Source organism: Larus michahellis, chromosome 8 (genome assembly GCF_964199755.1).
Source record: "Larus michahellis chromosome 8, bLarMic1.1, whole genome shotgun sequence".
Lineage (NCBI taxonomy): Eukaryota > Metazoa > Chordata > Aves > Charadriiformes > Laridae > Larus > Larus michahellis.
The window spans coordinates 13,788,575-13,815,023 of record NC_133903.1 but is presented as its reverse complement, the minus strand read 5'-3'; the positions used below and the strand labels follow the sequence as shown (position 1 = coordinate 13,815,023).

Below are 26,449 nucleotides of genomic sequence, written 5' to 3'. Positions count from 1 at the left end.
TTTGAATTTAAGTTCTGAGACAGTACCTACAAAAGAAACATTTAAAACAGTGTCCCAGTCCTGGTTCAATAGAAAAAGAGATCCTGTTGGCTTTAAAGGAGCAGAATTGACCCTGGAAAAGTCACATAAAGCACATCCTTCAGTCCTACAGCATTCATATGAACTAACCTTGCTAAAATGTTCCTGAAAGAGCAAGGAAAACAGTCTTTGAACATATACATGATAGGCTTAAAGAGGAAAGGGGTCATCTACCTGCTGTGGAGATGGAAGGAGTGAAGGGCCATATAGAAAGCACGGGAGATGTCAGTTAAATATCATAAACAATTAGAGCCAGGTCTGTTAATTACAGGAAGAGGTTGCCCAGGGAGGCAGTGAATCCCCAGCACTCAAATTGTTAAAGAGTGTGTTGGGTAAAGCATCTGTCAGAAAGGCAGAGGCACCTTCCATCAGAGGATGGGGTAGCGGAGGTCCCCTCCAACCTTCTCATCCACAGTAAACTCCAGAGAGCTGCCTTACTGGAGAAAGGCTCAGCGTACTGTGGCGTGGCCTACACAGACAGCTCCCCGTCCGTGTGAGCATCAGACTGAAATGAAGTAACCAAAAATGAAGAGAAGCAGCCTCGCCCAGCTGGTAGGGCACGAAGTTGAGAGCTGGGAAGCCAGAGCTCAGGCTGAAAGTTGTACCCGAGTGGGCCAGATCCCCTCACCCCCTGCCCACGCAGCGGCTCTCCCCCTCTCGTCCTTCACCTGCTGCCGCTTTCCTTGCAGGGCGGTCTGAGGGCACAGCTGGGTGAGGGCGAGAGCAGGCAGAGACCTGGACACGCGTCAGCAAAATAAACATGCTGAAAATACACCAAGAAGTGTGGTTGCCCATGAACTTTTACAACCTTGGCAACTCGTTCAATACTGTTTTTAGGACAGTGGGTGGAAGAAAGGGGAGGTGGCACGCCGCATTCAGGGCACAGTTACTCAAATATAGCTTATTGATGGCTCACAGTCAAAGCATTTTGAAAGCATACGGGATTGATATGCCAACTTGCACAGCCCACGAAAGGGCACTCCTGTGAGACAGGGCCTCTCACACAGACCACCAAAATCACAGCAGACAAAAAGTGTTTTTCAGAATGTCATAAAGGATTTTAATAGAGGAGACATATGAGAGTCTTAAACAGTGAAACAGAAAAACATTACTGGAGTTCCTAAGAATTAGAGCTGAGTGGAGGGGAACAGAGGGTAGGAGCAGTTAGTGTAACCAGAATCAAGTACTGGGGTTTGGGCGCGGGGAGAAAGATGTGTGGGGCCATAGGATAGGAATTGGGGAATGCCTAAAAGATTAGTTCCTAATTTGCATAGACAAACAAAGGGCAGCCCCAATCAAAAAGTTATCTCTAGGGCTTTAAAAGGGTTAATTTCACTAACTGAAGAAAATTTTACTAAACTAATTGGAAGAGAAAACGTAGAGGAAAAAAACAGGACTGAAAATAGACAGTTCTTTAAAAAGCATTCATTAGAGGGCTGAGAATTCATGTTTCTGTGAAAGGGCTGTTTTAACTAAACCCTTGCTAATCATTAACTGTATAGGTCAGACTAGATGATCACAATAAAATTTTTAAATTGTGATACAAGAAATGTTATTTTTAAGTTATTAAGGAAATAAGGAAAAATAGCGCTTTTGTATTAGATGAAAGAAAAACAAGATACTAAATAACATTTCCTTGGGTTGAACACAGAGCACTCAGCCCATTTGCACCCACGAGTCCTAAAAAGCTTTGGCTTGCCAAGGCCCATCATGCAGTAACATTTCATAAAACTGGAAGGCGGCCAGCGTGCTCCTCCTCCAAGGACAAATGCTACACACACAGGCAGGAGAGATAGCTGGGGCAACGTGAATAACTTTGGTAAGGCTTTTGTTGACTTATCACTGGATAACCACTCTGAACAACAAATAAAGATTATACAGCTTCAACACTGTAAACAATACCTAGACTAAAAACTGGTGATGGATCTAAAAGAGGTTATTGTAGAATAAACATTGGGCAATCTTAATACATGCCCTCAGAGATCAGTTTCAGCCCCAATGCATTTCAATCTAGAAACAAATACAAAATTGTCTATTAAACCTTGCAGATTAACCAAGCAATAAATAACAGTGTAGTGATGGAGCATGATCTGGATCCCTTGACTGGCAGGGCCTATTCAAGTAAGGTGCGCTGCAGTGCAACCCAGTATGAAGTCTTACCTCTACGAACAAGGAATGCAAACACTGCTGTCAGGGATGCCAGACTCTATCTGAGACTGCACCAAACTCTTGACACCGCAAAGGATGCTGAGGTTACGGCAGATAAACAACTCAGCAAAAGACGAGGGATGAGAGGGCTAATGTGATTATGGCACATACAGAAAGCGAAAAAGAACAGGAGTCCGGAGGAGATTCTATCTCAATATACTGAAAGTATGTGCATAGTGTATTGTTTTAAAATTACATTTAAATTCTACAGCATACTTACAAAAGAGACTGGAAAGATTGTTTTAGACTGCAGAAAAAAATCTCAGTGAAGGACCTGAAAAGCTTCATCTGTTTAGTTTATCAAAAAGTAGATTCAGAGGTGATGGTTCTCAGGGTGGTCAACACAAAAAAGAGGAGTTACTAATGAACTCCTTAAGAGAGAAAGCTTTAGCTATAAACTGTTTGAAACTAAAGCTAGATAAATTCAAGGAAGTAATAAAGTATGACTTAGCAGTAAAGGTCATTAACCTTTAGTTTAATAATGGTACAAGCAGTGCAAAGTAAAAGTAGTGCATTTTCAGTGTTACAAATCATTAAATTAAAACTGGATACTGCATAGATGATTTGCTTTTCAGGTAAATGCGAGTTTCTGTGTCTGGATGAAACTGCATAGCTTATCCTAAGAGATCTGACAGGATCATCTTCTAGTTTTTAACTCAACAGATTTACAGCAATACAGGAAAAGAACAGCATAATCTATTGCTGCCAGCAACATCTGCTTAACATGTCTTTGCTTAGGTAAAGGTGACAGATTATAAGCCATTCTTGCATCTGAAACGTCAAAAGCATCCAGTAATTAAGGCAAATCAAAGCTCCAGCATTCCTCAGCCACCCAGAGGACTTACTCAGAGATGTGTACAAAGATGTCAGGCCCTCCATCTGCAGGGGTAATGAAGCCATGGCCTTTGGAGCGACAGAAGCATTTACAGACGCCTTTGTAGATGGGACCCTCCGATGCTCTCACAGTTCTGCAAAAGAAAGCACAGTAAGAGCGGTTCATTGCTGAGCATGGATGCGACAGCTTCCAGGTGTGCCAGCCAGAACACACTAAGCAAACAGGCACAAGGGTCCAAATACTTACTCCCAGCGAGTATACTCCTCCGGCACAACTGCTTAATACTCAATTTCATACACTGCACATGTTTTGCCTGCAGCCTTTTTTAAGGGAGATAAATACGATGAAGATATTTGCTACCATTATAATCCATCAGTTGCCATCTTGAATCCATCTGCTGTATCACCCTGCCAAATGTTCTTTTGGACACTATACTAAATAAGCATCTTATACCTTTCATGAGTTCGAGAGTACCAAGGCGCACTTAGGTCTTGTATGCGCTTTCACAAATTTAATAGTACAGTGCAGGTAGTATTGAGAGAATGCAGTGCATAAAGACATGTATAAACTTGTCCACATGTACGTATATACATATACACACACCCTTTCTGCATCCATGCCTATCATCATCCTGCCAGACTAGGATCCAGTGAAGTCAATATTTCACCTTCAAATAACTCCAGCAGGCCACGAAGCCTAACTGGTATGCATAATACCAAGACTCAAGAGCGATCTCCTTCTTCACTGTCACGGGACCTTTATTTTAAAACGAGACAGATTTGAAGACAAACCTCCAGGGTGACTTGCTGCCATCAAGAAAAACGACTTGCATGAACTATGGCCCATCCTGAAAATTGTGTGACAAATACACTGAGTTGAATCTCCAGGGATCCAAACTCACTCAGATACTTTCATTAATGAAGCCAACTGTTTTAGACATTTTACAGGGTTTACACAGCGGACTTACTAGATCAGGATCTTCTCATGCCACGACTATGCTGCAGGTTACTTCCGTGTTAGAATAGGATTTTGGTGCTATTCTTCAAACTCAGTAAGTGATTGTGTTGCCATTAGGTTACATGCATCTTGGCAATTTTGACATCACTTTCCCAAATATTTAAAGTTTACTGAAGCCTAAATAAAATTGCTAAAAAACATGGGAACAGCTCTGCTCCTTGAGTCAAACTAACACTAAAGAAATACAGTTGAAAGTGTTAAAGAAAGAAGAAATCTTCATTAAATCACTTCATTTCCAGCTCTATAAAGCTGTTGACGCACCTAACCCCGCAAGTGCTTGTTACACAGAAAAGCACTCACTGCCCTAAATAAGCCACTGAAGTTCAACTGCATCTTTCAAGGAGATAAAGCACTGTGGGGGATAAGGCTCCACACTTGCAATGAACCAAAATTAAATAATCCCAATGAATAATAAGCCACTGCCTGTCAGATTCATCTTTTCCATACAGCTGTGGGACAAGAGCTCACCTAGAGCTCCTCTTGTTTAAAGAGGCCGCTAAAAAAAAAAAAAATTTTAGAGCTATTTTGATTTACAGGGCAAACAAATACAGCAAGATTCCTACACTAATTAACGATTAAAGAACCATGGAAGCCAAATAACAAATTCTTTAGTTTTCTACGAACCAGACTAGGATTAACAACTGAGAAGAATTACAAAGAGTTCATTATTAACACAGCACTGAGGCAAGCTAGCTTGGAATTGCTTTTCAAGGTCAATCCCAATTAGCAAGTCAATTATGTTCCTTTTAGCAATCTACTTCCATTACAAACTTTAGGGCATTTGAAGGCTTTTGGAACCAACAACATATAAATTTTTCTTCTGCTGCTGCTGTTCTTTTTCACCTCATTTTGAATACAGAAGTAATAACATGAAGCATCATTGACATTGATGCTATTTCAATCCACATGAATAACTCTTGAAGAGGAGAGATGGGTAACGCTGCAAGAAGCAAAGAGGAAAAAGCATGCCAACTGGATTAAGCAGCACAAAACAGACTAGCTGTGGGTTTGAGATCTTACTTCCACAGTGTTTCACTTGGCATTGCCAGACCTCCCTTACACAGAAGTATTGCAAGACTGTGGCTGAAGTGCAGCGGATTGGCCACAGATTTATTTGAGCAATCTTAAAATGGATATGAAAGCTGAATAGGACAAGGAAACAAGCCCTCTGAAAAGTGACAGGGTCATGGACTATCCCTAAAATGTAACTGGCTGACAGTAGCACAGGTTGTCAAGACTGAAGTAACTAATATCTCCAGTGAGGTCTGGTCCAGTGCTTCAGACGTGGTGGGAAGAGAGGTCGTGCCAAAGGAGGAGGTGGAGCCGATGAAGAAACACCACAGAAACTGGTCCTGACAGCCACAACCCAACGTCTGAAGTGAAGCAAAGCTTCAGACAAAAAACTGTCTTGAAACAGTCTTGAACTTTCCCCTACCTGTACAGCTCTGGTCTTAAAGAGTGGAAAAGACTTTGAACATCTAGGCAAACAGAACATTGAAAAACTACAGCTTGGACTGAAGTCTAGGACTGAAATTTGGACTGAAAGTCTAGTGGCATCAGAATTTATTTGAGACAAGATAACAGTAAAATACCAAAGCATCTTCCAGATATAACCGTCCCCCCGACTCCTTTCACCGCGGCAGGGGACGGATCAGTCTTCCCAAAGGCAATCGTTTGGTTGTGCCTATAAATGCAGGTTTCCCAGTACTCACGCTGAAAATGTCCTGGTCCGTCGGGTGGGCAGCGGACTGGGGATGAGGTACCCTCTCATGGGCGATGGGGAGCGATCTCTCGCCCTGCGGTTTTCAGGCAGATGGAGAGAGCTGGGTGAGGATGGAGAGGTGGGGGACTGCTGCGAAGCAGACGAAGTGGGCTCAGAAGACATTCCTGATGCCTGAGAAAAACCTAGAGGGAGGAAGAGATCTGACTTAACCCAAAATGGGAATTGTCACAAAAGTCACAAATTCTTCAGCTGATGATTTTGTAAGAATATGACTCACTTCCTGCAGACGTACATGCGGACACAGTTTCACCAAAAGCTCCCGCTCTGTGTCAGTGAGTTCCTTTTTTTTTTTAAGTTTATTTATTTTTAAATCTCACAGCTTTTGTAAGCCATACTAGGAAGTTCCACTGAAAACAAATTACTCCACAACTAACACATATTCGCTTACTCCTTCCTCAAGCACAGGCAATGGCTGCTGAAGCAGAACTTAGCCCCAGCACTAGATATCAGCGTGCCCCACGTGGCTCCCAGACAGACGCGGTTTGACCACTGACAGCACAGAGGAGCCTCCTGCATCTGCACACAAACACATTACAAGAAAGAAACACTAGAAGAAGAAATGCTGAAATAAAGGCTGCACCTCCGCTGCTGGAGGTTAGTTTCACTGGGCAATTACTGATGATAACTTTGTTGCTGCTGCTCAGCTATTAGCACAGGTCTGTCACAGCTCGTAACACCTTCAGCTTGACTGCAAGAAGAAAATCATGTCAGTGCTCCTCAATTCACTTCAGACAGAGTCAGACAGTTATTCTCTGCCAAGGACAGGAGCACAGACAGAACTGGGTGGCAGTGGCTGATCGCGAGGAGATGACCCCTCCAGCCTGTGGAGATCTGGCAGACCCAGCAGTCCCCTTGGGTAGGTCTGAGTCTGCCACAATCTTCCAGCAGCTAGGAAGCCAACAGTCCATTATTTGCATTCTGACCCCCAGCAGCCCACATCAGATTTGCTCTTATTCACGTCCTCCAGCACAAGAGGGAGAAGGTCCCTTTCTCAGCACACCAGCAGCAATACGCATCTCATCACACAAGTAAAATTCACATAATCGTGGAAAGAGGAAGACTGATAAGAAACAGCAGTACTTCTACATACATGAATTCATGGCTTACAGGTGCAGCAGTGACAGAAAGAGGATAAATCAATCAGCACTGCTCTGGTATTACTATGCAAGTCCCCATCCACATGGGATGGGGAATAAGCTGTACAGAAATAACCAATAACCCACCACCCTCTTACTTAAGAAAATCTAAAAATATCTGGATGAGTTAGCAAAAAGCATGGCTATCTGGGTCAAGAAAATATCAGGAAGGCAAGAAAAGCTGCCTTAAAGGCCAATAGTTTCATTGAACTGAAATCTCTTATTTCTATTATGCACCCTCCTTTGACACCCACGCTCCCAGCCCATGAATTATGGAGTGGATCCTTCACATGACATTTGAGAGATGCAGCCTTCTTGTCAATGACAAATTCCCATTATTTGTTCCCGAAACTAAGGACTAAAATTAAAAAGGCCTCTTAAGAATGAAGTCACCAGGGAACAAAGGCTTTTGTGTTTAATTGCTCAGGGTGCTGAAAAGGTAAAAGTGGATAGTCATGTTCCCTCGTGTACCAGCTTGAGCTTTCCACACTATTCTCAAGAGCAATAGTTCAGATGAAAACAAAACCACAGCTTTACAGACAGTGTTTCAAATATGGATGGCATTTGCCACCCACAAGCAAATGCCCTACCCAGAGTCATGGCACAGCGTTCAGTCGAGACCTAGATGAAAAACACCAAAGGGACGAGATATTCCAAACCTCCTCTTCCTCCAAAGAGAACTGCTGTGTTGGCTGGCACTGAGGAAGTCTCCTCAGATTTCAAAAGACCTCTCCTTTGGGTGCCTTGCTTTCAAGGAATGCATGTTTGACATAGCGGGACTATAACTCTAGCAAGTCACAGGAAAAACAAGAGCAAACAATTAAAACCTCAGTCTGATAACTCAGCACACACAAAGGTCTGGTCTTTGCACAAGTGAAAACACAGCTTTCAGAATCGCACGCTTTCTCTCCTAATCTAAATATAAACTAGCTTGTCAGGTGACAAGCAAAATGCAGAGCTATTCATTCATCCACAGCAACACACTACAGCCAACCACAAAGTACTGCCTGTCCCCTTCCTCAAACAAGGGTAGAGAGGCAAGAGAATTTTCCCTCCTTTCTTCAAAACATAGATGAACCACAAAAATATTTACAAAGAAGGCTAAATGGAGTTAGAAGCGTGCTAACGTACGATAGTGTTCTCATTTATGTTATTTTTGTGCCCTCAGCTCTGTAAACATAAAATAAAACAGTGATGTAGAACGTTCAGTGCCATTTCACTGTACAAATACCCTTTTTGTTCTCTGCCCACGGCCAAAGTAGATGAATGGCCTCGACTCTCATAATTTCTATTACACAAGTCCTAAATCGTGATCAGAGCTCGGTGAGAGCTGATACACAAAAGCGCGCAGCTGGAGGCTGCCAGGAGCAGCTACGCTCGACTTCACACCCACTGCAGCAAGCGAGTACAGCTCCGGAGAGGAGGGGATGCAAACAAGCAGCAATAGGAAGCCTGTGGCTATGCTACAGCTCAGCAACATTCTCTACTGACATGTATGTTGTAGTATCACATGTGCAAGTGCACCGGCACATCCGTTTGCCTCTTGGGCTTCTCCAACAATCGTAAAAATCAGATGCAATGAGAAGAACTGGACACTGAACTACCCCGTTTTACCACGTGCAGTGTACACAGTGGGATGGCAGCAGCTCCTGCTTCCTGCGCACCTCTGCTCAGCTTGCTCAGTGCACACAATCACTTCATCTGAACCTTTTTGGGGACAAAGGTGGAGCTTAGCTATTTCAGTTTGTTCTGGTGTGGCCGCTGTCTTGACGTTGTTCACAAAGGGTTTAACCCATTTCCATTGTCAGCACTCTTGAGGGAGCAGAAATGCTATCCCCACTTGGACACACAGCTGGAGGCAGGCCGAGGCCGGGTGGTGTTTACGCAGGAAGCCTACAGGAACCACTCAAACCGAAACCCCACCTCCCAGCCCCCCCAGTCTGCCTCTTCGCACAAGTTTTGCCTGCCAAACGCAGTTACTGGAAGTCTTCAAACATGCTTTTCAGATGTTTTCCTGCATTCTGAACTGATCCTCTGCAAATCAAGAGCCACCCTACCAGCCCTTCCTCAGCAGCCACAAACACCTTCCCCACTTTGTGACTAGCCGAACAAACCTACAAACCTCTCTCTCACCAGCCCGCCACCTTCCACCCTGTTTCCATTAGTTTTCCCCTGTCCCTCCAGTCCAGCCACCACTCTCCACTTTCCCATGGCGAGGAGGCCATCACACAAACCCCAGGCAGCGCTAATGGAGCACCCTGCCCGAGCTCCCCACAAGCATCCCGCCGGCTGTGCCTCACGAAGGCAGCCAGCACTTTACAGCAGTGCCTCATAGCTACAAAAATCACAGCAGCATGAGATTCCAGCTATGATGGAGATGAGGGACAACACAGAGAGTATCTCTCTCCTGCTTGAGCCAGCAAAATATTTGCCTTCAGGTATTTACTGAATGAATGTAACATGATGCAAGGTGGTGGTATTTTCAGGCTCTTCAGGAAACTCCAACCATGTGCCATCTTACCCTTAAATCTGACCATATTTCATCATACACTGTTTATCTTTCATCACTATGATTTTTAATTATTTTTTTTAGACTGTAGATATGCACCAAAATATAAACAAAATAAATCACAGAAGTATCATGGAAACAATAGACTAATTTAACATTTCAAAGTAAAAATATATATATTTTTTTTTAACCATACTTTTTGCACAACAATTGGCCAATGTGTACATAAAGGGTATCCCAAAATGTCATCTCTAACAGGTGACCTACAAAGTACAGAGTGCAATATATGCTGAAATTCTCGATAAAATACCAAAAAAACCCCCAAAAAACTATTGAAGTAATTCACATTGGGGGTATGGAAATGCCACCTTCATTTCTTTATATATCTATACATTCTTTTTCTATTCTTCTTCAAGTCTACCCCATACCTCTAAAAATACCCCAAAAATAGCAGTTTTGGGGAAGTTATCCATTCTGACCAGCACAATGCTACCATGTAAATCTAGTCTCACTTTTAACTAAAGGAAATGCCTGGAAAAAAAAGTCAAAATGGACAGGGCAGGGTGACAGACTTCAGGAAATCCCTCTGTCTATGAAGGGTTTCTTTTTCACACAACAGGCATTGCAACACCTCCAGCAGGCAGAGAGCTCACCCCCAGGAAACATTGCTCTGCGAGCTTCCGTGCTCCAGCGCTGAGAAAAAGCTCTTTCTGGCCTCCTTAGCCTGGAAATGACACTGTCTGGAGGAGCTGCTTCCAGAAGGTTCCACAATGGTCTATGAACAGGACAGCACTGGCCACACGTGCCTGGAAAACCAAGCTTTTCCTCAAAGAGAGAGAGAGGTTTCTCTTCTGTACCTGAAGAGCAGCCACTTTCAGCTGGGTTTTGCTCTGAGTTAGCTCTTTCATTTCAACATCTAAGAGGAACGTGGACATCTGAAAATTTGTTTTGCTTTCCTTGGATTTAGAAACAATGTCAAGAACTCTTTTGAAGTGATTCACTTTTAACTGTCCTGGTTTCTAAATGTATACTACACAGCTGCATTTCTTTCCTTCTCTAAGGAAGCCTTGCAGATAAACCCCTGAGCTTTGCCTGCTCTTCTGCTGACAGCTACAAGCTCTTCTCAGCAAGAAGAGAAACAAAGCTTGATGGCACACGGTGAGCACTACAGAGACTGATTCTGTTCCAGAGCACCCTTTCCCAACAGTATGTCCCTTGCTCTCATCTACCGAAAGAGTGATGGCATCGGGACCCTCTGCTTTACCTTGCCCTGATGAAGGAGAGGAACTAGGGGACCTTGGCTCCCCAGGGTGCCCCCAGTTCTTCTAACGCATCTCCCAGCTCCCTGGCACCTCTCCGAGGCACATGAGCACCCACTCACTCACAGCACCAAGGCCATAGAACTGCTCCCACCTGCAGTTTCTTTCCAAAGCACTTTCTGGCACTCAGATCCTGGTGCACCCAAGGATCCCAGCGCCACAGAGCGCCACAGCACTCCTCCTGCGTCACGAAGTTAAGTGCTTACAAAACACACGCAATTAAAAAACAGATGGTTCAAAAAGCTTCCCCTTCCAGCTTAGTTTGCATGACTAACTTTCCACAATTAATACTGGTATTTCAATTAACACTGAAACTCATAGGAATTGCAACACACATGTGACGTGTCAACACAAAGGATGACGGTATAAGCATTATAAGCGTTACACTCCCAGAGGCTGCTGAGGAGTGCCCACGTACTGTAGTGATTTGGCAGTTAATGGACACCAGGACATTGCCCAACCATCCCCATGTCCAATAAAAGCCTAATTATAAGGTAACCAAAACACAACAAGGAAAATTCCTATTGCTTGTCTGTGCATACAAATTAATTTGGATTAAAACAGGGTTGAGTTTAAGCAGCAACAGCTGTTTCCAAGCCGTCTCAGCAGCGAACACCTTTTCCCCAAAGACTGTGGCTGCCCTTCTGCTCCTCTGGCAGGCAGTTTGCTGTGTCTGAAAGCGGTGCTGCCTGAGCAGCACAAACCAGCCCTGCACGGCAGAGACCACAGAAAGAGGTGGGAGGGGAACCAAGTCAGCAGCAGCCTATAAAGTATATTGATAAAGATGAAGACTTCTAACAGTCCTGTATTTTCCACTGTTCATGTAAGTGACAGATGCACTTAAAAATGCATTTAGATTAAGGAACAGAGTAGATAGTTAGATTAGGTACATGTTCCAACTGGTTTATTGGTATACTGAGGGATATATGCTGATCCCCTGTGGCTCATTCCATCAAAAATACAGAGGAATCAAGTTCCTCTCTTGCTGGAAATCAAGTATTTGCCATGATTGATGCTGCATAAGCTTCTTGCTCCCAGTTACAGAATCACAGAATGGTCAGGGTTGGAAGGGACCTCTGGAGATCATCTAGTCCAACCCCCTGCCAGAGCAGGGTCACCCAGAGCAGGCTGCACAGGAACACGTCCAGGCGGGTTTGGAATGTCTCCAGAGACGGAGACTCCACCACCTCTCTGGGCAGCCTGTGCCAGGGCTCTGCCACCCTCAAAGGAAAGAAGTTCCTCCTCATGTTGAGACAAAACTTCCTACGTTTGTGCCCGTTACCTCTTGTCCTGTCACTGGGCACCACTGAAAAGAGCCTGGCCCCATCCTCCTGACACCCACCCTTTAAGTATTTATAAGCATTGATAAGATCCCCCCTCAGTTATCTTTTTATTGCCTAGAATGAATTGGCCAGGGTCCTTCGCTTGTAAGGAAACACAGGAGGCCGTGCCCAGCTGTAATGTGTTGGCTACCAGAGGTGGTAACGCTCACTAGGATTTGCCTAAAGGGAAAGCGCACACAGTAATATGAGGAGGACCATTCTTTATCCTACATCTTGTCAAAAAGTACTTCTGTGGGACCAGAACACAACAGCAGCCAGCAGTAAGGTCACTTCCTTGGGACAATGCCGGGCAGCAGATGCCGAGCTGGGAATGGCACAGAGCTGTCCCGAGACCAGCACGCCTCCCCTCACACCCTCTTACAGCACCAGTCCAAGACTTCAGCCTGCTTACAAAAGCTCACTTATCTAACTCTTTTTGTTTAAAGAGCAGATTAAAAGAGGTGAAAACTCTCCCCAGCTCATGGCAAGCCTGGAGAAGCAACAACAGGTCTCAGCATCCTCCTTTGGAAGCTCTTCCCAAGCAAGGATGAAGATGATGGTTGAAGATAATGGTGATAAATAGTGCATGCTAATCAGGTGCAAGTGTTGCCCACTGGCTTAAGTTCCTGTGTGCATATATTATTGGCTAATACCATCAAGTATTTAAATGACCATCACCTGCAATGCTGTTCACTGTGCTTTGGTTATCTCTAGCACAAACCAAAAAGCCCACAACAAGGCAGGTACAGAAGGAAGCAGGGGGGCATTCTCATGAGCACCCGCCATGCCCATGCTATCACGACTGTGGGCACAAGGCCATGAGAACAGTATGAGGAGGGCACAGAAACAGCAAGGGGAAAGTGCCGTCGGAGCCGCTCTTGGAAACCCTGCCGTATCAGCGGGGAGGAAAGGCTGCAGTGCTGGGAAGAGTGGGCCCATAGCATTGCCAAGGCTAAGGTGGGACAGGTGAGCTGTGCTCTGCACCGGCACTGCTGCCTGCGTGGTGTTAGCCTGTCCTGTGCTCTGAAACCCGCTCCCATGGTGAGAGCAGGGGCACCTCCAGCACCAAGCCGCACTGTACACTCAAGATGTGACCTTACCTGAAACGTAAGCCCGCAGTAAGTCTAAAGATTGTGTGTACAGCTTCATTTCCTTGCTCATGCAAATCCCCAGGTTAGAGAGCACCACACTTGAAGTAAGACTGGGAGACAGACCTGCACATCAGCCCTTACATTGCCTGCACCTGACAGGACTCAGCAGCCTCTCACCAACCAACCATAGCGGGAGCAGGTGGGAGCCATCATGGCGGGGATGAGCTGCTACCCCCATCCATGTGCTGCTGGGACAGTTAACGGACCAGACCAGAGCCAACCCAAGGCACGGCTGCAGGCAGATCATGAATCATCACTCTTGGACAAGCAAGATCAAGATGCTGAGCCAGCACCAGCCTGGGGTGTGACACCCATCATCTTGCCTTGCCTTCAGTCTGCCAACTGCTTTCGGCATGAACTGTCAGTCTACAAACCCGCTTGTTTCTGTAGCAGCGCAGTGGCACTGTGTCACAGCACTGCCCAGCTGCTTGCAAAATCACTGCCAGCAACACCTGCGCTGCCAGAATCAGGAGCAGGAGCACATATGCCAGCTCCCAAAGCCTTGCTCCAAACACTTTCTCTGGAGCCAAGTACACAACATGTCCCCTCCAGTACCAAGTGTTGGCTTCCCTAGATATACGTTAGTCTTCACATGTCCCAGACAGGCTGTAATAAAGGGACAAGGAGGTGTGAAGAGAGACCACAAAAGACTTTTGCAATGAAATGGGGGAACATCAGGATGACTTTACTCAGTCTGACGCATGTAGCCAGGTGTGGCTGCCTATGTTGGATTTAAGTATAAGGTGAGTACGCAGTGGTGCTTATCCTCAACATCTTTCCAGCATCCTGGATGTACAGTTTAAATAAAAGCCAAACTAAAGGTTGCACAGTGGCATTTAATAACCTCCTACAAGTCTTTTCAGGGCCTTCCTGAGTTCAAGTAATCTTTTAGCACCCACAGTATCCTGTGGGAAGGAGTCCCACAGCTTAACAGCCATGTGAAAAAAAAACCCAACCTCCTTTTAGTGGACAGTGAGGAGTACAGGAGTACAGTCTCTTTTTACAGAGAAATTAAGACAAGACAGTGAGATCAAAACACAGAGCACAGCAAATAAGGTAAGAAAAGGAAAGGAAAGGGCACAATATGCAAGGGACCGAACGGGAAAGAAGCATTAGCTCAGAGGAGCACACAGGGAAGGGTGCAGACTTATTCATAAATCAAACGTTAAATTTTCCACCACAAGTGACATAAATGGGATAGAGAGCAAGAGGAGCTACAAGCTTCTTTCTGTGGCTTTTTCAAGTACAAAAGAAAAACCTTATGCCTTTTTAAAACACATCTTAGTCTTTCTAAATTACTCCCCCGATTTGTCACTTGAATGGCTGCCATTACTCTTTCTTACACAATAAACCCTACTAGTATCAAATATTTCTAAAGATTTAGCTTGTCAACAAGTTAGCTGGTTTTGGCGAGAAACCAGATATTATCTATTCAATGGTTTAGGTTCTCCAGCACAGAGCCATTGTACTGATCATTCCGGTACTTCATCACACCTCCTTTAGCCAAGGCTGGGAACTCTGTTCTTGGGCAGCAGAGGCAACATTTAATACATCTCATGCTATTCATGCTACACAGGCTCAATCAGAGCATGCTAACGTATTGCCCAGATGAAGTACAATATATGGCTGAACAGGGACCAAGCTGTTCCTTCCAGCACCTGCTCTCGAGCTCCACAACTCAGCTCCTCCTCCAGTGCTTTTGCAAGTCTAAAGCTCTCCCTCTGCCATTACTTCCCTGCTGGCACATCCCATGTGAATTTATTCCAGGATTTATTTCATTTTGGCAGAAAATATTTATACCAAAACATGAAAAATATCTCATGTATCTTGTGACTAAGCGTTTTAGGGCTCATCTACAAGGCAAATGGACTTATACAGTGTCATACTATTGTAAAGACTAGTTATACATATGCAAATCCCTAGGCACTTTTCAAAAGTTCTCCCTTTTTCAGCCTCCTCTCACATCACAAAACTTCAGCCACGATTATGGGTAAGTTTGTTCATGTGCAACTTTGAGCCTTTTAAGGCTACTGAAATCCTCTGAAATATTTATGTGGCTCAGTGTTACTCAGAACAATTAGTTCACTGTGTTTCCCCCCTAATCAACATTTTCAATAGGAGAAAACAGTTCACATTACAAAGATCTATAACCATGGGAATTTATGAGGCATACAAGTATTGGCAAAGGGAAAAATAATCCTCTGAGGATATTCCAACTGCCAGCATTACAGCAAGAGGCAGACAGCAGGGTGGAGAGTCAGAAACCACTCACAAATAACTTGATCCTCACACCAGTACCACAAGGCACCCGCAGACCCCAGACTCCTTTTTGCCAGGCCTGGCTCTATTTTCTGGCTGTACAAATGCACAGGCAATCTCCCAGTCTCACTGCCTTAACACCTCCTATACGTATTTTTAGGCATCTTATTCTAACAGCCTGAGTATATTTCAATTAGATCTCTCAGAAATCAATTAAACAAAACGTTTGTGATGGAGATGTCATTAGGAACCTGCATCAATATCAATTAATCACTAAGAGATACACAATTTACTGAAATACTTTAGGAAACAGAAAATCCTCTGTATCTGATACAAGAGTGATTTCTGTTGAGCAACACAGAAATGCTCTTGATTTCTATTAAAGCCTCCTCCTGTCTATCCTGTCCCACAGTTTCCCACCTGATCCTACTTCCCAGGCTCCAGCGGCACAACTGCTCCCTACACAAGGGGCTGCACCCATAACAGTTTTTTCTGCCACAGCAAAGTTTTAAAACTACATTCCATCTGCCTGAAAAGTTAGCAGCTGGCTTCATCACTCCAGCAAAGAGGGCTTGATGAAACACATATTCAGCCTATGCTAATTGACAGAGCACTCAGAGGCGTAGAAACGCACATTCCATTAAAATCAAACAAAAGGGAACATTTTTACACACACACTTAAGACAGGAGATGGGATGACAGACCTGAATTTTAATGGAGAAAGTTCATATATATATGCACTTATAGATCACTGGCCCATTTAACAACTGCATTTCTGTTTTTCTTCTTCCCTCCACCATATTTCTCAACCCAGTTTACAGAATATCTCACCATGCTGTACTCAAGCTTGTGCCTGTGACCCTGAGACCCCCCCCGCAGTGTCCTCATTTCCTCAGCTCTAAAGCGGAGATAACAACCTCCTTCACAGCCACATGGTGAGAACCAGCTGTATCCAGACTTTTGGATACAAAACACTGAGTAAGCTGCAGAGGTTCTTCAGGCTGACGACAGCCAGCCTTGGTTCCCCACTCACATCCAGAGTCTGGATCATACCGCTGGAGAGGAACAAGACCTGAAAACAGACTTCTTGCAAAACAGTTCTTTCCTCTGCCAGCGGACACCTGTGCCGTGCCTCCTCAGCCTGCTTCTCGATGGAGGCGAGACTTCGCTGCTGCTGCTGAGCCCTTCCCAGCACCTACCCCTCTTGTGGCCGACGTCTCTGCCCCACAGCAGCAAGCAGAACACAGCACACTCACTGCCAAAGTGCCTGTCCCAATGCCAAAAAACCTCCCTATGAGAGGTTCCATTCTGCTTTTGGTGAAAAGGAGACTGGGGCAGTGGGTCTTCACGCTCTGCATTCAACACTGCTCACAAGTAAAAGTCACACTCGTGCTCCACCAGGAGGCAATTGCTTCATCAACGCTATAAAACTAATGATTAGTTCTTGACTCTCAAGCTGAAATTGTCCTAATTTGTTTAACTAAAGTCTATAGGACAAGCACCATGTAAATATACACATTGCACGAATCTGTTTTTTCTTGCATAACCAAACTACTTGCAAAACAGAGACTACATAAGCAAATGTACACAACCAAACTGCTCCCAAAACAGAAAACATTGCCATTTTACCTTATGTCTCTTAGACCTCTCCTCAGCTCAGTCCTGGCAGCACAACTAGCCCCAGTGCGAGCTGCTGCGTTAGCTAGACCTGTGTGGTCTGCTGCACTGACGAACAGGGAGTCCCTACATGGTGTAATCAAATCTGTGATTGCGTGAATAGTCATACAGCCAAAGCACACACCCACAGCTCACAGCCTCCAGAGCTGCTTCAGGGACAGCGGCCACCTCCATAAACACCCCGAGCCCTTCAGAAACTACCTGTTACACAAATCCTCCATCACATCCCCTTGGCCTGTTTTCCAGTTTGGAAGATATCACTGATAATACATTTTAGACTTCTAGGAAAAAATAATCTTTTTAATCTCAAAAATGGCTTACAATATCAATAGTCCAGCAAGTCTACTGTAGGCAATGCATCGTTCTCTGCCAACTAATGAGAAAATGGACCTACAGGGAGTCTGACTGCTTTCCCCGATTACCATGCGAGCACAAACTAGTCTTTCTTGCTCAGCACATCCACTCTCTGCATTCAGAGCCAGTTAAATGGCAAAAGGAGTCGTATTGTGTTTTACCGCCTGCAAAACCGCAGTGCCAGCACAGGCACGTGTGCGAGGCTGCATTTCGTGCCTACTTACACATCAACAAAACTATTTACCACGCTGTGATTTTGAGAGCCATGGCTCCAGTGATGTGCTGGAAGTGTACGGAACAGGACAGAGCTGTCCAGAATCACAGATGCTGTCACTGTTATTTATGTCTATGGTGTTAATGCTCAAAAGCCAACCCAGACCAAAGCATGGGAACAGGCAACATAAGCTTTTCAGGGAAGGTAAAAATCAACTGTTACAGTTGGAAAAAGGAGATGAGTCTTGAGGCATGTATGTTCTTCAGGTATAAAACTAAAAATCAATATAGAAGCACATATTAAATAGAAAATTGTACTAAGCATTGCATTATTGCAGTCACTACCCCAAAGAGCTCTATCTACTTCAATTGCAAACACAGAGGGAATGGGACACAAGCAGAGCAAACACTGCACTCAGCAATGGCAGTGAGCGCCTTTATGGAAGATTATTTTGATTCAATTTACCTGTTTAGCCACGTGCTAATAGTTAAATGACCTTAAGAAGTTAACATTTCCAGATCTGCTTACCAGGAGCTGCTGGCAGCCTCCCATGTGCATGTAGCCGCACACCAGCAGCACAACGGCGTACCCAGACCTAAGAGCTAGCGCTGGGGGTCCTGCACCAAGCCCGGTGGAAGGAGCGAGGAAAACGGCTAAACCTAGAAAACTGTATGTGCTGAGGACAGGGTGTAGGCGAGCAGGGGGACACTGACAGCCAGCTGGCAGTCTTGACAGGGATGGATGAAACCCAAAAGCAAGCTGGGCTTCTGCCTGCCACACACACCCAGAGTGCAGGGCGAGCAGCCCAGCTGGGAACAAGCCGGGCACACATACCATGGACACGGCAAGGATGGAGATGCAGCTTCAACACACCCCCTCCCACAGGCCTCCATGGGGAAGTGTTTTCATCTATCCAAGATATGCAGCCCAACACCCTACCCTGCGAGCTGGGACCCACAGCCTCTCCTGCCAAAAGCAGCCAGGAGTCACGCTTGCAGTCAGGAGGAAAGGGCTCTGGGGTGCTCTTTCCTACAGGAGCCCCATGCACCCAGGTCTGGGGTGCAGTCTTTCCCACAAGGGTTTAACACAATGCACAAAGGGTCTGTACAGGAGCGATACAAAGCTGGAACAGACCCACAACCAAGAAAGATTTGAGATCAGTGAGAAAACAAAGGCAGGCAAATGTGTAACAGTGCCTTTGCTATTTTTATCTAGACCAATGTTTTGCATGAAACCTGGTGTTACGTATCTAAGAAACCTTAGGTAAGCTCGCACGTCTGCCTGCCTCAGGAGCAAGCCCTAAGTCCAGAACAAGTCATGTCATGGCACTGGGAAACCAGGTGCATGCACATCTGGTGGGATCACCCTGGTCTTGGTAGCCAGGAGATCCCAGGCTGCACAGCTCCACATCAGTGGGGTACCAGAGAGAGACTTCATCCTCAGGATCTGTGCCAGGGATGAGGCAGCACTGCAGTCCAGCCACATGAAAATTTTTAAGAACAAATTTGATTAGGATCTCAGACCACAATTATACCAGCTTAGGGAGTGTGCAGCAAAAACACTTTTCTCCCCACAGGGCTGCAATAAATGCCAAGACAGCTCTGCACTACGTTTGTTTCTTACTTTATTCCTCTGGGAGGATTTTCATGAGACGTTTGTCTACATGAAAAACCTGAGGGATGGAAGGGTGGGAAAGGTCAGCGTGTGAAAAACTGACAGTGCAGGCCGCAGCATGATGACATTGTGACCCTGGGATGCTGCCGGCAGTGCCTGTGCAGCAGCTCTGCCAGATTCAGCCTGGCCTGGCTCCAGCAGCAAGTTTCTTTCCTGAAGTCCCTGCTACTGCGGGTAAAAGACACTACAGTGCACCTCTTGTCCCCAGGGAGAAAGACCTTTCTTGCCTAAACCTGTTACTGGGGAAAAGTAAAAATAAAATTTAAAAAAAAAAAAATTATCAGAAGACAAAAGAGCTGTACAGATACATACAAACATACATTTTCTGTTCTAGAACCTGTGTTCTAAACATCAGTGAGAATAATTTTTAGGACTCTGCCGCAGTTCCTGGGATAGGGAAAAGCAGCCTTTCTGTATGGAAACAAAGCACATGTTTATTCAGAAACTGAGACTTGGGTAAGTTCACTTTGCAGACACACTTTTGGTAACACCATAAAGCAGAAAGTAAATACAAATATTCATTCTGTTTACTCTCTCCACTACCAGTAAAATGAAAAACCCACCACATGAAATACTTTAAAAACTCCTCCTACCAGTCTCCATCACAAAGAAGCTCTATGAAAAGTCTATGACCACGTTTCATAATCTCCATTGCTAGATTTTTCTCCAAATATTGGAGGAAATAGAGTCACAATCTACACTGCTGAGTAAATTCTGTTTTTCCTGGCTGCTGTCAGCAGAGGTCCTGGTCTGGACATGCCACTGCACAGACAGGCACTACCTTGCTGAGTTGGGTGAAAAAATATGAATCATTTATATGCAGGTGTAAATTTTGTAAACAGGAAATTATTTTACTTTTCTTTTTGGTGGTTTCATTTACCCTTTTAAGTAAGTGTTAAGAAGCTGCAATCATGACTGTGGTTTACTTGAATCAAGCAGCTGACCTAACTGAAAACAAGCAAATGCCTTTGACCAGCCTTCTGAAATCATATAATGAAGAGAAAGCCACTAAAAATAATCACCGAGAAGGCAGGAGCTCATAAAACAATATCATCCATATCGCTAGAGTGCCTCGGTCAACCTGACTGGCTGCACAATGTAAACAAACCAAACATTAAACAAATACTAACATGAAAAGAAAATTCCTCCCCAACTGGACAGGCAAGATTAAATGTTTATTTCCTGGACAGAGACTACTCTTTGTCTGTACAGTCTCTTAAATAGCAATAGCAAAGAATCTGAAAGCTTAGGAAAAGCAGCACTCCTGGAAAAGTTTTAAGATGCAGAGTTGCGTCTGAAGGAAAGCAGCGTGACTCCCCATGGCAGAGCTGCCACGACAGAATACACCATCCCTCCCACCCTGCCCAAAACCAGCACTGGGAAGGCAAGGTGAATATCAGATCTTGGCTGGCTACAATCCTCCTTACTCCTTATTCCAACAGTCAACTATGTAAACAGCCTTTTGGAAGCAGAGGTTCACACTCCAATTCTCAGAAATTTTATTTTTTTTTACTGTTAGTCATCAAAAAGCTGCAATTGCAGCAGGCAGCTGTGTCTCCACACCAACTGGCAGTCTGTCCTCCACCACAGGACACATACACCACTGCTGCTGTGACATGCATCAGGCTGAGCAAGACACAGACCCACTGCTACAGGCTCCGTCAGCACAGTGTGGGAGCACTCGTCATGCTGGCCACGCTCCACTGGTGTCTCATGGCTGAGCACCATCAACGCTCGAACCAGCTTGGCTTCCCACCCCAGTTTCACAGCAGTCCTCAGCGCGTTAGCTCACAAGCTCCCACTCAAAGTAGCACCAACACGTGCTTTGCTTTGCTTTCCTCTTGGAATCAGCCTTAGACCTTAATGCCCTGCCACTTCCGAAGTCATATGCTGCTCATGCGGCATGGCAAAGGACCAGCATGGTTTAATATTCAAGAGAAACTATCAGGTCAAGGTTCTCCGTTTTCCTTCGTCCCGCACAAAGCAGTCTGTGATCAGACCAGGCACAGAGCCATTGGGGTAAGGAACACGGCCGTGCAACACGGCGCACACAGGCTCATTTACTTTTTCCAAAAACTGTAATAGAGCCCTTCCCTGCAGTGCTGCTCTTGGTGGAAAACCACCTAAGGATTTAACTGCAGGTTACTTTGTTTTCTCTGTGCCTTCATCCCCCCACTATCTTCCTTTCAAAGGATGGCTGCAGCTCAACCCCAAATTTACCTTCCCAGACCCTGTCGCTACGTGAAATGTGTGCTCACAGGGCACCAAACAGAATTATTGCCCAAACAGCCTAACAAGAACCCAAAGGCCAAATTCGCATTTGCTGTCCTTGAAACACCCTAGTATTTAAACATCTGTCAAGACCTTCACCCTATCTCCAGCTCCTCCCTGGAGAAACACAGAATTCAAGACAAGTGCTAGATTAGGGTGCAGAGCCTAACACTCACACCATGGATAACAGGTCAAAAATTTAACGTTCATTTCCTTTAGATTACTCCTCAGTTTCCAAATTGCATTAATAATGCAGCAACCTCTTAATGCGAGTGTCATTACCCCCAAGGTACTATTATTTAAAAAAGGATTTTTTAGGTTACTTCATTATTTATCTAGATTTTAAATCGACCCAATGAAAAAAGCAGCTGTGCAACAGCCTCAAGCCAAAGGCACATAAAGAACCAGCAAACCTCTGAAATCGGTCAGTAAGATTGTAGCGTCAAAGCAACCACACAAATGAAGCCTGATTTAAGTGAAGCGGGAGGGGTTTTTCTAGACTGTTGAAGCCCTGTCCATTAGCGCCAGGTCAGGCTCCCAGGGCAGAACCCATGCCCTATTTACCCCTAAGCCCTACGGCCAAGCCTGAGAAGATACGACTTGACTTGCATGGTATTTTACAGCTTCCCTGGGGGACAGCAAACAACAGAAACACCAATTTAACGTGCTCCACATGCCCCAAAAATGGCAGAAACAAAAGCTAAGTGTGTGCCTTTCTGCACCACGCAGAGACAAAGAAGGCAACAGCTCAGCTCCTCTCCCAGATGCACCTCACAGCTGCCACCCAGGCGGGGATGGTGCTCTGAGGTGCCACCTCACAACGGAGCGGTTCCCACCTCTGCATCTTCTATTCCTTAGTGTCTTTTTTTCCTAGTAACTAGATGAGGGGGAAAAAAAGCAAAGTCTTCCTCCAAAGTGATCTCGCTGGTGCCCGTTTACAAAAACCAAGAGCAGCTGTTTATTCTCAGAAAGGGGCAACTGTGCAAGAAGCAATGCTGCAACAGGGAGAGTTCAACGCCACGTATGCTGCACTGTTAGCTGCACAGACACCACTCACTGCCTCCTTCAGTGCTCTCCCTGATAACATGGGTTATAGCACACAAGCTACATCCACACGCATGTCACGAAAAAGGAGAACAAGCACAAAGAAAAATCCTGAAACAGCTACCTAGCTAGCAGAGGTTGGCTCAAAGGAAAAAAATTGCAGAACCGAAAGAGCAAAGAGCAGCACAAGGCTATGGCTCCTTCACCCGGGCTCTGAGATACCCCCACAGCCCCCAGAGACCATCCGGACAGGCAGCGATGAAGGGAAATGAGCAGAGCGCGGTGCGGGAGGTAGAGGAAATGAAGATTACTGATCTGTCCAGGGGGCTGTCTCGGACATGAGGAAAAGACAATATTAGACTGAGACAGAAGAAAGCAAAACAACCGTCTCTACCCTGCCCTCAGAGAAAAGAGAAAGCAGTTAGTCAGATGAATGCTTTCTATTTTTCATTTTATCTGAACTGCGCTAGGGAGTGACACATCATGGAAACCCAAATCTGCTTCGCTCGTTCCTCTACACGGTGTTTCAGCTGTTCCTCTTTGGTTCTCCACATCAACCTGTTGCAAAATGCAGGATTTGAGTTTTGTTTTTTTAAAACTGTTGTGCAGAAAAAAACCCCAACCACACCATTTCATTCCTTTTTTTCCTTCTCAAAGACTGCCACCCCTCTGCTGTGCAGAGTGCTGTTCCCAGCTCCACTGCCCACCGCCCCCAGAAAGTAGGTCCCAGCCCCAGGGAAGGGATGTTATCCCCGCTCGTTCCCCTCCCCTTCTCCAAGGAGGAAGTTGATGGGTTTTGCACTTCCCAAACTCAATTCCTCTCCTTAGTCTCTGTCAGAAACCTTCCAGATGAGGGACAGATTAACCACCATCTATCATCACCAACATCCAGCATATTTATCAACATAGACTTGAACAGCTGTAATCTCATTAAATTTTGCTAATGATGATCCTCAACAGTCTTCCGCCAAGTTTCAAGGAGATACTATCAATCCCTGCTGAGTTTGCCCTGTGGGCAGCAATCCAAAGATGGTTCCTGATAGAAACTTGAGACAAAATAGATGAAAAGGTGAAATCAATAACAGCTACCACCCGGAATCCACCCTAGCCACAACCAGCAGGCCCCAACTGCATCTGCATCCCACTCACAGTGAAATGAATGTAGGGGAAGGATGCCTTTACTTGTGCCACTGACAGGCTTAGCACCAGGAACAACCTTGGCCATTGCCTGCTGGTCCTATCATCTAGAAATAACTCCCACCACCACATTTCATCCGAAGAGCCACATTTCAGGTAGTGTAATACCAACACGGTCTGGCAGTTTGCTGTAAGGGAGCTGTACTACCAATAGATATATTCATATTCATGGTGCGTTTAATTCTTCAAGTGTATAAAAAGACTAGATTCACCAAAAGTACACCACTACCTGACCTTATTGGCTACTTTCAAATTACTTGTATGCAAATATTTCTGCGCTTACATGCATGCAAGTAAAGGGGTGGGATGATGCTGGTCAAAACATTTGCGACCATGGGCAAACCACAATGACAGAAGCTCAGGGCAGTGCACAGGGTAGTTGTGGCCAGAAGCAGGTGCACAGGACATGGGGGACAGCGAGGAAGCACAACCACACAGTTGGACATGTCACACATGGCTCTCACAACACACACACAGCTGTGGGACGAGCTCCAGCCTCAGCTCTGCCCCTGCAAAGGGCTGCTCGCTAGTGACGTGTTTTCTCTTCTTTTACACCCCTATGTAGCATGTGAAAATATACCCATTGCTAGACAACAGTCACATCTTTCCTACGTTTTCTTTGGTGCACTTTTTTTTTTTGTAAACACACAAAGTCTTCATATATGCATACTTTATTTAAAAGAAAAATCCTCACTATATGTTAGTTAAGCCTCTTTAGATTTAACAAGATACTAAGCTTCATTTGTGAAAGTGCAAGCCCTCTGCAGCTACGTTCACGGGACTTCCTATCTTCCATTATTAATAATCAACAGAAGGGAAAAAAAAATGTTTGCCAAACATAATATAATAATCAGAAGGTGAAGGTTAAGAACAGCAGTCAAAAGAACCCTTCTCAACCTCACAAAAAATAATGATCAGGAGGGTCACGACAAAGCAGCCTTGAAATTTTCTCAGACTCTCCAAGAAATCAAATCTGGCACCACAAGAAGGTTTTGCAAACATTTCTCAGAATTAGCTCTGCAGTTCCAGCAAAAACAGTCAGAAATGAACTTAAAATCCCCTCCCTAAAAAGCTGAATTCAGAGGCACAGATCCAAAAATTAAGCTCAGAAGCTCCTCTACAAGGGCAAGAAGTGACACGCATACACATCTGACATGCAAAGAGAACATGAAATAAGAGTTGTTTTTCCCACTTTTAATGAATAGAGGTGCTGACTGTAAGAGCGAACCGTTCATGTCACAGCAAAAGACTCTCTAGTGAGACTGTCAGAAGTTTTGAAGCATCCCTCCCAGTAACCAGTGCTGTTAGACCTTTTTCTCTCTAGTGGGAGAAAACCTCTTATTAAGCGTGTTTTGTCTTTCTCGTGATTTATAAAATAAGCAATTCTGAGTCTAACAGCGACACATCCCCAGTTCCTAAGACAAAAAAAAAAAAAAAAAAAAAAAAGAAGAGAAGAGAAGAAAGCAAGCAAACTAGCCCTAATATCTTAAGTGAAATAAATCCACCGCAACGGAGGAGGCAAGAGCGCAGCACGGCGCGCCTCCCCGCAGGCACACCCGACCCGGCTCATTCCCCTCCCAGGTGTTTCAGACCCGAGCACTGCCCGGGCCGGCCGAAAGGACCCTCCCGACACCCCTCTCTCCCCGGTTCCGCTCGTTTCTCGGCAAAACCCACCACCCAGAGCCCCCCCGGCCCGGCTTCCCCCCGCCGCCCCCCGCTCACCTTGGGCCGGGCGAGACGGGCTGTGCAGCGCAGCGGCCGCGGCGGGCCGGGCTGGCGGGCGGCGCTGGCTGTGCCGCGGAGCCACCCGACGTATAAGGCGGTGGGACGGGCTGACGGGCTCCACCGCCCCGCTCCGCCCCGGCCACCGCCGCCCCGGCCCCCACGGCCCCGCTCCGCCCCGCCGGCCCGATAGCAGCGGCGGCGGCTCGGGAAACAAAGGCGCAAGTTGGCGTCTTCTGATGGGTTTTTAAACTCCACTTGAGAGCTTTGCTGCTTTCATGTTTGATTTTATTGCCCCTCCCCGTGCCGTTCCCAGCGTGGGGGGACAGGCACAGCGCACGGCACCGGGGTTTTCTCGGAGCCCACCACGCTCGGCACCGAGCACGTTTGTCAAAAAACAGAATTACAATAGTGAAGAGAAAACGGTGTTAAAAAGGGATGATATGGCCAGCGATCACCGTAAAACCAGTTGAAGTTACGCAAGAGTAATCCTGGTAAATTTTCCCGGATTTTGCAATGAGGAAGGATGAGGAACCGAACAGTGGTGCAAGCTGATGCGAAAGCCCACGCGTGTGCCCCTAACAGCATCATCTGCAGGTGCTTGGCCTCTCCTGCGTGAACCAGAGCTGCCACAACAGGGCCTGAACAGGACAACTGATGAGACAGGACAGGACAATGA

At 45.6% G+C, this 26,449-nt stretch overlaps 1 protein-coding gene across 2 annotated transcripts in view; it reads right to left on the bottom strand.

Moving 5' to 3' along the window:
• CARHSP1 (calcium regulated heat stable protein 1) overlaps positions 1-25,922 on the bottom strand; it is a 37,966-nt gene extending 12,044 nt beyond the window's left edge. Inside the window, exons 1-3 of one of the 2 annotated variants that reach the window (XM_074598907.1) lie at positions 25,771-25,922; positions 5,851-6,043; positions 3,132-3,254 (exon numbers count right to left, since the gene is read on the bottom strand). In XM_074598907.1, coding sequence (XP_074455008.1) covers positions 3,132-3,254; positions 5,851-6,023 — 296 coding nt within the window. In that variant the 5' untranslated portion in view covers positions 6,024-6,043; positions 25,771-25,922. Of the gene's footprint in view, positions 1-3,131; positions 3,255-5,850; positions 6,044-13,307; positions 13,387-25,770 lie in introns of those variants that run through there. The other variant, XM_074598906.1, reaches the window with a different exon arrangement.
• Positions 25,923-26,449: the final 527 nt, after the last annotated feature.